This window comes from Ptychodera flava, unplaced genomic scaffold (genome assembly GCF_041260155.1).
Source record: "Ptychodera flava strain L36383 unplaced genomic scaffold, AS_Pfla_20210202 Scaffold_73__1_contigs__length_589788_pilon, whole genome shotgun sequence".
Taxonomy (NCBI): domain Eukaryota; kingdom Metazoa; phylum Hemichordata; class Enteropneusta; family Ptychoderidae; genus Ptychodera; species Ptychodera flava.
Genome location: NW_027248395.1, coordinates 561,857 through 573,890, shown reverse-complemented (window position 1 = coordinate 573,890; position 12,034 = coordinate 561,857). Strand labels below are relative to the sequence as shown.

Genomic DNA, 12,034 nt, shown 5'->3' with positions numbered 1-12,034 from the left:
TGGGTGTGATCTTCAGGAATTTCCTTTAACTGTTTTTCAACTTCTCTTTTCTCTAGCCTTATTTTATCTCTTTCACTGTAAAGCTCATCAAGACGCATATTTGCCATCTTTAATTCATCAACAAAAGCTCTATATTCGGGGTTTAGATTGTTCCATTGTTCGATTTTATTTTCAAAAGCTTGTATTTTGTCTGCATTACCAGAAGCATCTTGCCGTAAGAATGTCAGTTCATCTTTGTATATGCCCATGTCTTCTGGTGTCATCTTCTCAGCTGGTATTTTATCGTTTTTCACATCTTCAGAATACAATGTTGAACTAACAAATTCGGGCTCTGCGCTAGAGTGATATTCGACTCCACTCAAACTGTATACTTTATTTACAAATTCATATCCTCCTTTCCTCTTTTTTAATGTGGATCTCTCTAAAAATCTACTTCCTTTATCTGTTGTAACTCTGATTTCTTTATAATACAGTCACCATTATAATCTCAGCATTTAAAATCAATTCGGTTCGTGCATCCGGATTAGTAATCCTATATTTGTCTAAGAGTTCTTCAGCCTTATATTTTGTAAGTTCTCTTCTCTGTTTAATTAAAATATCCACCTGTGGACTATCCATTGAAGGATCGGGGTTTGTAAAAGTATCATCGGTAAAAGATGTTTCAGCAGTAACATCGTCATCATTTAAATGAGCATCATCGAAATCCAGCAGTGGTATATCTTCTCCTCCTTCTGCCATTTGTCTTTCTATATTACTACAATTATTTTTTATCATCCCTTACATATACAGTAAAAAATGCACATCTCAGTTGTTGAAAGCGTTGAACAATTGGCTGACTATATCGAAAGAACTAGTGCCGCATATCGGCGAAGTTACAAATTGATGGGACGAATTGATATGGCTCTTAATATTACTAAAGGAATTCTTGTAAGCTCTGCTGTAATAGCAGCCATTCCTACAGTACCAGTTCTTTAGCCTTAACTCCTATACCTGGTGTTGTTATTGATGTAATACAAGGAAAACTGGAGTATCAAAAAGCGAGAGAAATATAAGCATTATTACGTTCAATATAAACAGCTGCTTACACAAATACAAGAAAAGGTACAACAGAAAACGGGTCAGAACTTATTCAGGATATTTTCATCAGGCGCTAGAAATACAAAACAAGAAGGATTTAGTCCGCCGCTGGAGCGATATCTACGATATTATGGATTGAATGGATATGAAAGTTAGATTCAGAAAAAATTCCACAGAAAATTTTCTGAAAACTGTAGAATAACAGACATTGAACATGACATCACAAGTTACTAAGCAACTGAAGTCGGTATTGCGAAACGTTCCGTAGGGGTATTGCGAAATTCCCTGCTGGAAAGTTCCTGCCTGAAAACGTACCGATATAGGGGTATTGCGCAACAGTGTTCCGACGACTCCAAACATAGTGAAAAGGGACCAGTCAGCAGATAAAGTTCACATCCAGAAACGAGACCCGCACCTTCGAAACTGTTCTGATACGGGTTGCCTTTGTAAGAGCTCCTGTACGGCTCAGTCAGAATCTATCTAAGCAAATGAGAGAGAGAATAGAATGTCGTTCTGTTTTGCTCAGTGGGGTGAGTCATAGCTACTGTATTGCGCAAGTTCCATTTGGAATGTGAATGACTCAGCAGGGAATTTCCCTGCTGAGTACAGGACAATGAACTGCTGCGCAAGCTGCTGCGCGTGAGTGAGTTCGTATATAGGTCAGGGTCGCACTTTAGTTACATGGATGGTTAAATTTTCCTTTCGCCCATTTAGATAAATGAATAAAATGGGTGTAAAATTCTATTTATCATGGAAAGGAAATATTCCTTACTACTTATGTCCAAACAATTTGACTTTTTGCCAAATTTCACATTTATGGCAAATAATAAACAGCAAGGAGATACAAAGGACGTCGGTGCCCCCGGGCCCTATGTTTTCCTTTGTACTGTTTGTAAGTGTACGGAAATGTACAGTATACAGCAAAACTTGCATTCAGACTCGGCTGGTTTTTGATGGCATTTAGACGCGTTCAAGACGCATCCGAGACGCGTCCAAGTCGCGTCGAAAACACGACCCTTGCAGCTCATCTCACAATGGAAAGAATGTCAAAAATGCCCTTCGTAATGTACATACAATACTCCTATTACCTCGCGTTTTTGTCACGTTCTTGACGCTCCAATTCCTTTCGTCTACTATCATAAAATGTAGCAACTTTTTGCCCAGTCAATGTTTTATAGTGCAAACATTTGGAGAAAAGAGCGATTGATTATATGTTGTTGCTCCAAAACTGCCCAGCTAAACTCATTGCATTATCGATATCGAGTTGACCATGCGTTGTTCACTGTGCATGTCCATGAGAAAATCATTATCGAATGGTCTGGCCCGATGCCACCAAGTAATTGCTAATACCGGAAGTAGCATGTACAGTTGTGGTATTGTTGACAAAATGAACAGAAACACTGTTCATTCATGTGTCTGCGAGCTTTCAGTTTGGCAACAATCTGTTTTATTACACTGTATGCATATATATTATTGCCCGATTACTGTATTACTGTTTAACCCTTGCGTCCTTTTTACATAGGCATAGGATTAAAAAACACCAAGAAACGACAGCTCGCATAGGAAATAAAATTTATTACGAAAACCCAGATCTTGCATTTTTCGTCTTTTCCTTTTTTCATGATGTTCTGAGGTTGCGTCATGCGTTAGATGAACGCTACACAATAAAACAGAGTGATTAGTTGATGAGTACGTTGTTACGAAAAACTCATGTCTACGCAGTTGTAAGTTGTTTCTCGTTCGTGGCATAGATGTCAAGCAGATGATGGTAAAGGGGCCGAATCGATACTAAATACGGTCTCACATTTACCCCGCACCGTTCGGAGAGGTTACATGTATCAGCTATTGTTAAAGGGAAACCTAAGTCCAGCGCATGTCACCTTTATCCCTTCCAAAATCACCCCTGAATAAAATGTAGCCGGAATTTTCAACGTGCTCGCACGCGCAAACGACTACGGCGCGACGAAAAGAGAATTTGAAGTAGACGACATTTATGAAAATGAGCTCCGAATCCCATGGGCGCGAAAGGGCTCATGGGAGGAACGGGCGTGACGTCATCGGCGATACACAGACGATTGTGTAGCCCACTGACAATCTGCGTGAACAGTCTTAGCGCGTTCGCAAGACTGACTATGGAGAGTTCGGACAGCGATATTTCTGACACAGAGTGTTTCTTTTCCCGACTGAAATCAAACCATACCAATTTGAGCCAAGATACACCGAAGGCGAAGTTTCAGACAGCAGTGACGATCAGGATGAGAGTGATGACAGTGTTGGCTCTGACAGTACTGAAGATTCAAGTCGGCAGACTAACAGTGACTGGTGTCACTGTGAAAATTGTATAGCGATGCCATTACTGTCAGAGTGTGTTTGCTGCCTTGAGAATGATGCCATCGAACAGAAGTTAGAAGGTAAGTACTAAGTTTGCATGTTCTGTCAACTGACTTCACCGTAAGGTTCAGAAAACGAAACTTGATATATTTTTGTAACTGACTTTCAAGAAGCTCATCGCGTCTATCATCCGTCTACGCTATGGAAAATCGTCGAGTGTTACGTTTTCCTACTGGTAATTGAACGACGAACCGTCGAGCCAGCTTTTATACTCAATGCTACTTACTGTAACTCAAACTTTATTTTATTTTCTACATAGGTGAGACATGTATCACAAGCGGCACAACTTTTCAATCTGTTTGCCTAAACCAAGCTGTTCTGGAAACTGCACTATTGAGGTTGCAAGACCTGCGTTGCGATAAAATTACCAATCCAGTCGAAAATCGGTAAGTTCTCAATTTCTCAATGAATTTTTATTTCCTTAGCTGATAGTTCGTAGCTTTTTTTTCAGCTCTACGACTAGCTTTATTCAAATTTTGTGTTGTTTACAGGAACTTCCAAGTGTCAATTCACACCCATAGAGAACATCGGTCTTGGTACATTTACATAATACATGAATGCATGAAAGATGACGTACACTGAAAGTTTAAGATGGATACCTGAGTTTGATCGATCTGTAGATTGATATTTTCTAGCTCTTAGTTATTTAGAAAAATCACGTTTAGTTTCATGTAAGAGAATTGCTATTCCTGAATCAGCTACTTCTGTGCATGGAGAGATTCACTTTCTCGTAAGCGTTTCACACATGTACATTTGAGTTTGCATAAGAATGAAAGACTATAAAAGACTAATATATCGATGCAACGTCATGACTGCCAAACCTTACTCAAAAAAGTTTTCTGTGTCGTTTATCTGTAGTACGTATCGCTGGGCAGCATATACACAGTTCACTTATTGGATCTACGGAAGGCTTGGACGGCGAGAAGAAGGAGAGTTATTCCCGCCTGTGTTGTATTGGCCATTAGAAAGTGTATCCAGAAGAGTCCGGAGATTCGTTGGCTTTAAAGATTGTCACCTTCCATTTTAATGTGTGTATACTAAGACTGATAGAGGAATGGTGTAAATAAAATATCAAGAAATAATCTCTGTTAGCGTCGGGTGAATGTGTGATATTTTTGATAAGCCCCATTTTCCGGTTTTCTGATCGGTTCTTCTGCCCTATATTTTACATTTTAAAAACGTTATGCGTTCATTTTCTGAAACCTACCGTTTTCTGAAGGTCACATTTAAAAATCGATGTATTTAAACACAACCCCCTTGCAACCCATCGAAACTCTATTGTGCATATTCATCGAAGTTCAGAAACTCTATATCCGTAAGGCAAGGTACGCCATGCTGATTCGGCATTATTGACAATATTATCGAATTAAGAGTTACTGGCGGAATCTAGTCAGGTGTGCGGTAACAACATCTTCAACAGGGGGTCTTGGAGTTGGTGCGATATTGGCAGGTAAGTCTGGAACGTTGATGTTTCCATCTCACGGCCACTCCTTCTTCTTCCGATGACATCACACATCATTTCACTGACATGACAGTAGGATTTCTTCTCCTTAATTGGTTTAGCCACCCATGCCTTCCTGTTCTTTGGGAACACAGTCCTGTACCTATGTTCCCCTTGTCTGTCACCATTCGTAATCGATGCGTGGTTTCTGCCGGAGTTTGCATTATGGTCTAATGCAGCAAGTTGTGCTCTCGCTACCATACCTGTAAGATATCAAAAATATTAAATTGTAAATAGTATTTTTTTATAGTCAATATTCAAAGGTACACATAAAAACACGTTCTTAACCATGAAATTAACAGTGCAACGCGAGATGTGAGAAACAATATTTTTGACGTACTGTATGATAATGACACTGCAATAAGGTAAGATTATTTGTAAGATTAATTTTACCTTTATATGAGAAATGTTGTCGCTTTGGACAGTACTTGGTAAGCAAAGCATGAAATGACTCCAAACTACCAGTATGGCAGAATTCTGAAAGCTTCTCAGCAGCTGCCTGGATCTTTTTATCAAAGACCACCTCTTTCAGTACGTCATGGCTTGGTTCTCCTATTTTCAACCACTTGATGGCTTTCTCGTCGTCTCTCTCAAGCGGTGGGTGGGCACAGTCATGGAAGTGTGTACATCCATCCCAATCGTGGACATTGGCAGTATGATGAACGATGGACAGCCATTTTTCCCGAAGGATATCTGGATTTCCATCACACGTTGCGGCGCTCCACCACAGATGGTTTGAGACGGACTGAACCCATGGCTTCAAATCTTTGTATTTCTTCCTCTTGGTGTACTCGGTTAGCCGTTTGGTTATAGACTTCGCGACGTGCCAGACATCAAACTGATGGGAAATTTCAGGGTAATCTTTCTTCATGGTGTTGGCGATTTGTAGATGCCTGTCAGTTGCTACTGTTGACACTTTGACTTCGTCGGTTAGAATTCGATCGAGGGTTTTCTTAAAGCCTGCCTTTTCCATCGCGTTAGAGTTTGCAACCTGCGACACTTGGGTAACTGTAAAATCGACCACTTTCTCGCTGCTCTGTTCGATAAACGAGTACAGTCCGTATTTTGCACTGTATCCAGGAGAGTCGCAGCGTCCATCGCCGGATAGCTTCACTGTCTCCATATTTCGCAGGTCGGCTTTAACTTGCGTTGATTCTCTTTCCCATGCAGTGTTAATGACGGGAAACAGATACCTATTTTGTGTTGACAAATAGGTAACCTCGCTAAAGAACGTGAGATTGAGAAATGAGAAGCACTGTGCTATACGATTGAACGTGTTCCCACTGAAAAGTATTGCGGCAGCCGTAAGTAAATTGCCGACAGACATTCGGTTTATAATTGGCTGTGAGCGCCAGATAACGTTATGTGAACGTATGCATGTCATCTTTACTGTCAACATTGATCCGTTTGTACTTCTTGAGACTTCTGTTACAATTTCTCCGCATTCCGAACACCTCTTGAATAGTATATCTAGGCAGCTTTCAAACACGATGAATTTCCTGTCACCAAGAAAGTCTTTCTCGTGTTCTCCTTCGGAGTCGTCAATTGTCTTCCCACTTTCGCTTTCGTCACTATCGCTTTCAGCAGTGAATGTATCATCTGTATCTACAATACTTGACATCGATACATTTAAGAGAGAACATTTATTTTCAAGGTCTTCGACAATTCTTGGTGCCCCGGTAGGATCGAAATCACCTTTGTCAAATCTGTCCATAGTGCACGTGAGGACTGTTCTCACACCCTACATCCTCTATGGCGTTGTGTAACCTGGCAGTGATCTCACAAACTGCGTTTGTGTGCGTAGGAAATTCTTCACCGTCAACCATAAAAGACAGGTCTTGTACCAGTGGATCTATTTCTATATCAGTGTCATTTGTACATTGTAATGGCGTCGGTACAAATATCGGGGAATTTCCTGCGTTATTCCGCCTCTTCGTTGATGAAAACGTGTCGCTAGAGTATGGATGGTCCAACTTTACAGACATACAGTGGGGATTCTCGATGTTGTAACAGCTACATGAACACACTGTCTCAGTTTGCGTGCCAACGTTTATCGATGACGTGTAGGCCTATAAAAATGGAATTATAATTATTATTATTACTATTATCATATTATTGTTGTATTTTTGTTGTTTTTGTCAAAACCGGCTACGTTGTTATTGAAAAGGATTTTTCTTATGGTTAATTCTCACCTGAGTTGAAGCATCGCAGCTGTTGGCTTCAATTGTAGTATCATCATTGGCGTACATCTCGCACGTGACGGGTAATTGGGGACTTTCTGTAGTCAGGCTATTGACAATCTGTAGGGGAAAAACCGTACGTAAACATAATTTTGTACTTTAAAATTGTGTCTTTAAAATTTTCAAAAGTATTAAACCTTAAGTTTCGAAAACAAGAGTACGACGACCAAGTTCGACGTTCAAAATCGATTAACTTTACCTGACTCGTCTGTTTTCGCGACTCTCTCTTTGCACTGAAAATCCTCTTCTTGGGGGATGACAAGTGTTTGAAAATCGTAGGAACAGCATCGTCTTTCAACTGTCGACGTAGCTTAGTACCGAGCATTTCATGCTGAAAAAGACATTCAGAAATAATATTACAAATTGGTTACAACATGGTTTCGATGGAAGTATCGACAAAGTAATTTCTGTAATCGTTCTTGCTTTCAGATCCAATATCACTTGATTTATATGAGGAAACACGTTGCCGTGTGAGATAAATTCGATTGACGACAGGAAAAGTTTGCAAACACCAAAGCAATTATAAACACACCAGTCAGTCATTTCGTGGTGAATAAAAACATTTATAATTACCTGCTGCCCGATCTGACTGGACATGCGTGTATAAGACAAGGTATAGTTTTACAACACAAAGAGATTCGCTGGATTTGTTTTGTCTGTGAATTTGTCGACATATTCGAACTCATGAATGTAAATTTGCCTCAGAGCATGGAGCTAAAACAGGAGCACCATGCCAAGAGTAACCGTGATTTGCCAAAAGGCTAGCAGTGACTTTCAATTTGCGACGAATGAATCAGTATTCCACTAATACATCACAGTTGCCGTGTAGTGAAATAAACATGTTTTCAAAGGAATTTTACACGTACTTTATTTTGGTTTTCGTGCTCAATTTACTAAACAGGCGTTTTTTCTGTGTATCCAATAATTAACACTTCGCATTGTATACCATGTACGGAAGTTAAACTATCTGTGCGGAAACAAGCCACACTTTGACGCCTCGTTCGACAAGCCTAATCACCCGCAGACTGACATCCTCCTACTATGTTTTTTTTTTGTCCAAATCACCTGCCGCAGGACATGAAATACACGTACTGAAGCTGCTGAAACATCCCATCACGAAAAAAATCCACATTTCTGCAAAATTTCTGATCGCGATTTCAAGCTACTCTCATCTGTATCACGATCCTTTATGGAGGGACCGTGTCTGTATCCATAACAAAGTACCGTTAATTCCAGATGAGTCGTAATGTCTCAGCATGGAGGTAGCAGTCTCTGCTACCCCCATGGTCTCAGCAATTAACCGCGACCAGTATTTTTTATATTTCTCTAATATATTCGCAAGGGGATCAAAAATGATTGAAAACTTACCTTCAAATCCCTTATAAAACAATTATCCTTGAAATGTGCAGAACATAACTTTGCGTCTTTTACAGTTTTTAACAAGTTATCACCTCGCCCGACTTTCTTGAGCCACTGTCTCCGGAAAAGCTGACTTGTGGGGAATCGGTAAAAACTGACACCGTTTTTGTTCTTCCTTGAGTCATTTTTTCACCCAACTGCACAACAGTAAACCATTTTGCATGCTACTGAGCAATCAATAAAAAAGCTGTAACGCGCAGAGATCAAAACTTATAAAACTGCACTACTATAGTCATAGACTCCAACGCTGTGTATCGCCGATGACGTCACGCCCGCTTCTCCCATGAGCCCTTTCGCGCCCATGGGATTCGGAGCTCATTTTCATAAATGTCGTCTACTTCAAATTCTCTTTTCGTCTCGCCGTAGTCGTTTGCGCGTGCGAGCACGTTGAAAATTCCGGCTGCATTTTATTCAGGGGTGATTTTGGAAGGGATGAAGGGTGACATGCGCTGGACGTAGGTTTCCCTTTAAAAACGTAACGATTTAATTCCCATTTGAGTACAATAACCCGACAGTTGTAAATGGAATTCATGTTTGAATCCAATCGAAATTTACCTCTGCTCTGGCGGAAATCAACCATAGGCAGGCTTTACCCAGCTTTCCTGCAATTTCAATGAGCATGTCATGTCCGCAAACGACATTTTACGTCTTCTTTATCATTGATTGCAATACCAACGAAATGAAGACCATCGAAAATACAGAATACTAAATAAACATTTAAAGTTTTAAAAAAGGAACTTCTAATGAGGGAATGGCTCGGCAATTTCAGAGTTGCGTTGTTAATTCTGAATGAAGTCGCAAATGCGAGTTCGAAGTCTGACAACAAACTTTTATTAAACACATTATTATTCGATCACTGTATTATTGTCTTAACCACTTTCGTCCTTTTTACACAGGCATCGAATGAAAAGACCAAGAAATGACAGCTATCATGGGAATAAAATTAATTACGAAAACCCAGATCTTGTATTTTTCGTCTTTCCTTTCTTTATAATCATTCCGAAGTTGCGTTATGCGTTAGATAAACGCGACACAATAAAACAGAGTGATTAGTTGATGAGAAAAAAACCCATGTCTACGCAGTTGTAAGTTGTTACTCGTTCGTGGCATAATTGTCGAGCAGATGATTGTCAAGGGGCCGAATCGATACTAAATACGGTCTCACAGTCACATTTATTCCGCACCATATGGAGAGAGGTAGCACGTAGCGGCTACGGTATTGTTAAAAACCCAACGATTTCATTCTCATTCGAGTAAAATAACGCGACAGTTGTAAATGCAATGCATGTCATATGGTTAGGTCCACGGTCCCTCCACGTGGAGGGACCGTGTTAGGTCGAAAACATTGGCGAAAAGTAAGATAAATAACCCGCGAAATTATCGAGAAAGTGTAGATCGCATCGTCATTGCAAAAGCATGGCCGCCATGACCTTTGGACTCTGCATGACCTTGATCACATAACGTTGTCATATAAGTGGCAATATTGTCGATTAAAGCACGGTCCCTCCACAAATCCTACAAATTGTGGAGGGACCGTGATTAAAGTAATTTCGAAAATAACTGCAGTGATAAATATTTCTTCTAAAATGAATCCGCTAAAAATGACTCACCAAAAGAGGTTTAAATCTTCTTCCTTTTCTCTTGTTTGAGATCATGACAGAAGCATTTCACTGAATGTGAAATTTACCTTTGGCGGAATGAACCATAGGCAGGCTTTACGCCACTTTGCTGTTCGATTTTAACCAAAGCAATTTCGTCTCGGTGTTGGCTGTCAACAACGCTTTCAGTGGTGACGCAACATACTCTGAATTTTGTAGAAGAATGTATTCTGAAAAGGTTGCCTTGTCAGTTGCTTGACATGTATCATGTCATTGTCACTTTACAGTACGTGACAATGACATAGTGCTCTTACACTCGGACGGTGATAACGTATCCTTGTCACTGTCGGCAAACGTTACAGTACAGCGAAGACAATGTCGTAATTCTACTGGTAATGTGTAATGTGTGACTGAATCTAGTATCGTCTAATATCGAAACTAGTCAGTCTTTTGAAGTCGGGTTTGGTCAGAACTGTGAGGTGGTGAAATCTCATATATATACCGGATATTTACTTGTGATTTGACAGAATCTAGTATCGTCTAATATCGAAACTAGAGTCAGTCCTTGGAAGTCGGGTTTGGCCAGAACTGTGAGGTGGTGAAATCTCACCGCAGTCCCGAAAACGTCGATATGTCAAACTTTGATACTAGATTGCAAATATCCGATATTTAAAACTTGTGCAAAGTCGCGCCTTCATGTGATTGGGAGAACAAATGTTCATGTACTTTTATAAGTGCACATTCATGAGCTGCCTCGGACATTTATGACCATGCATATTCCATTCCCGACTTTGATAATTCCCGAAACGAATACACAAAAATCATGTACAACGTAACAATGCACACAACGACGCAATCGTACATACTTCAGGGGCGCAATTAATCTTAGATTTATTTCTGGAGCTTGCTCAGTATAGGTCTTTAAAAACATCACTGCACATCGCATCGACATGACTTTCTCACACCAGAATTTCTTTACTTTGAACTAACATTGACAACCCGTCCCCTCACGAACTCATGGAGAGACGCAACGGTGCTTCGTAATACAATAGAGGTGTACCTCGATTGTAATATTAAAACTTCTGTCGTATCTCGTCATCTTTCCCCGGTCGGATAAGTCACCTTACGGCAGCACGATCATACACCTGCCTCATTTTGCCGAAGCCCAGAATTGTATTTTACACTGCGGCGTCTTGCGTAGCGGCAACGAAATACCGGTAGTCACAAGCTATAAGCTTACTTCTGAGCGTGGTAGCCATGTTTGCTTCTATAAATGCCCGATCTGACAGGTTGCGCAGTTGATGACCGGTATCAATACTTCCGCGATATTGCTCATTTTTTAGAACTGGATTTTTCAACATAATGCATGTCAGTTGTTAAATTTTATTATTTAGTTTTTTGTTTAATTTAATTATTTAGTTTTTTGTTCCACACAGAGAATGAATTTCCAGCGTTTTAGTGACCAGTTTAGTCCCACTGTGTAATACTTCTCTGAACACAGTGCATGGTGAGCGCTCAGATAATTTTGAAAACGGACACTGGACAGACAAGCTTGGCCTTCGCGCCTCGGTAAGATAGTGCGCCAATTCGGCTACCTCGGAAACATCAAGTCAGATCTTTTCACTGACAAATAAAACGGAATTATAAGCAAAATCAGTTCGCCGATGAAATCACTTGCATTTTCTACAACATTATTACCGTTGACTTAGCTGGTACGGACTCATATAACCACAGTCCCTCCACCCGTGATATAAGATATAAACTAGCGTACCATCACGTTGACATAGGAGCAAAGTCGTACGTGAAAA

At 40.2% G+C, this 12,034-nt stretch overlaps 1 protein-coding gene and 1 long non-coding RNA gene across 2 annotated transcripts; one reads left to right on the top strand and one right to left on the bottom strand.

Annotated features, from left to right (window-relative positions):
* The first annotated feature begins 2,977 nt into the window (after positions 1 to 2,977).
* On the top strand, positions 2,978 to 4,391 carry LOC139128838 (uncharacterized). Its single transcript, XR_011551427.1, has 3 exons — positions 2,978 to 3,488; positions 3,728 to 3,854; positions 4,327 to 4,391. It is a non-coding gene; the product is annotated as an uncharacterized lncRNA (long non-coding RNA).
* A 1,205-nt stretch (positions 4,392 to 5,596) lies between these two features.
* LOC139128837 (uncharacterized) lies at positions 5,597 to 8,749 on the bottom strand. The gene is made up of 4 exons (XM_070694545.1): positions 8,578 to 8,749; positions 7,409 to 7,540; positions 7,162 to 7,269; positions 5,597 to 7,038 (listed from the first exon to the last, which is right to left on the bottom strand). The coding sequence occupies exons 2-4, from the start codon at positions 7,532 to 7,534 to the stop codon at positions 6,670 to 6,672; spliced, it is 603 nt and encodes a 200-aa protein (XP_070550646.1). The 5' UTR covers positions 7,535 to 7,540; positions 8,578 to 8,749; the 3' UTR covers positions 5,597 to 6,669.
* Between the last annotated feature and the right edge of the window lie 3,285 nt (positions 8,750 to 12,034).

Excerpts from the sequence above, each read along its gene's own strand:
- LOC139128837 (XM_070694545.1), bottom strand. The coding sequence starts at position 7,534 with ATGCTCGGTACTAAGCTACGTCGACAGTTGAAAGACGATGCTGTTCCT. Across the intron at positions 7,270-7,408 it reads CGCGAAAACAGACGAGTCAG|ATTGTCAATAGCCTGACTAC; the intron begins GTAAAGTTAATC and ends TTTCCCCTACAG. Across the intron at positions 7,039-7,161 it reads GCTGCGATGCTTCAACTCAG|GCCTACACGTCATCGATAAA; the intron begins GTGAGAATTAAC and ends CCATTTTTATAG.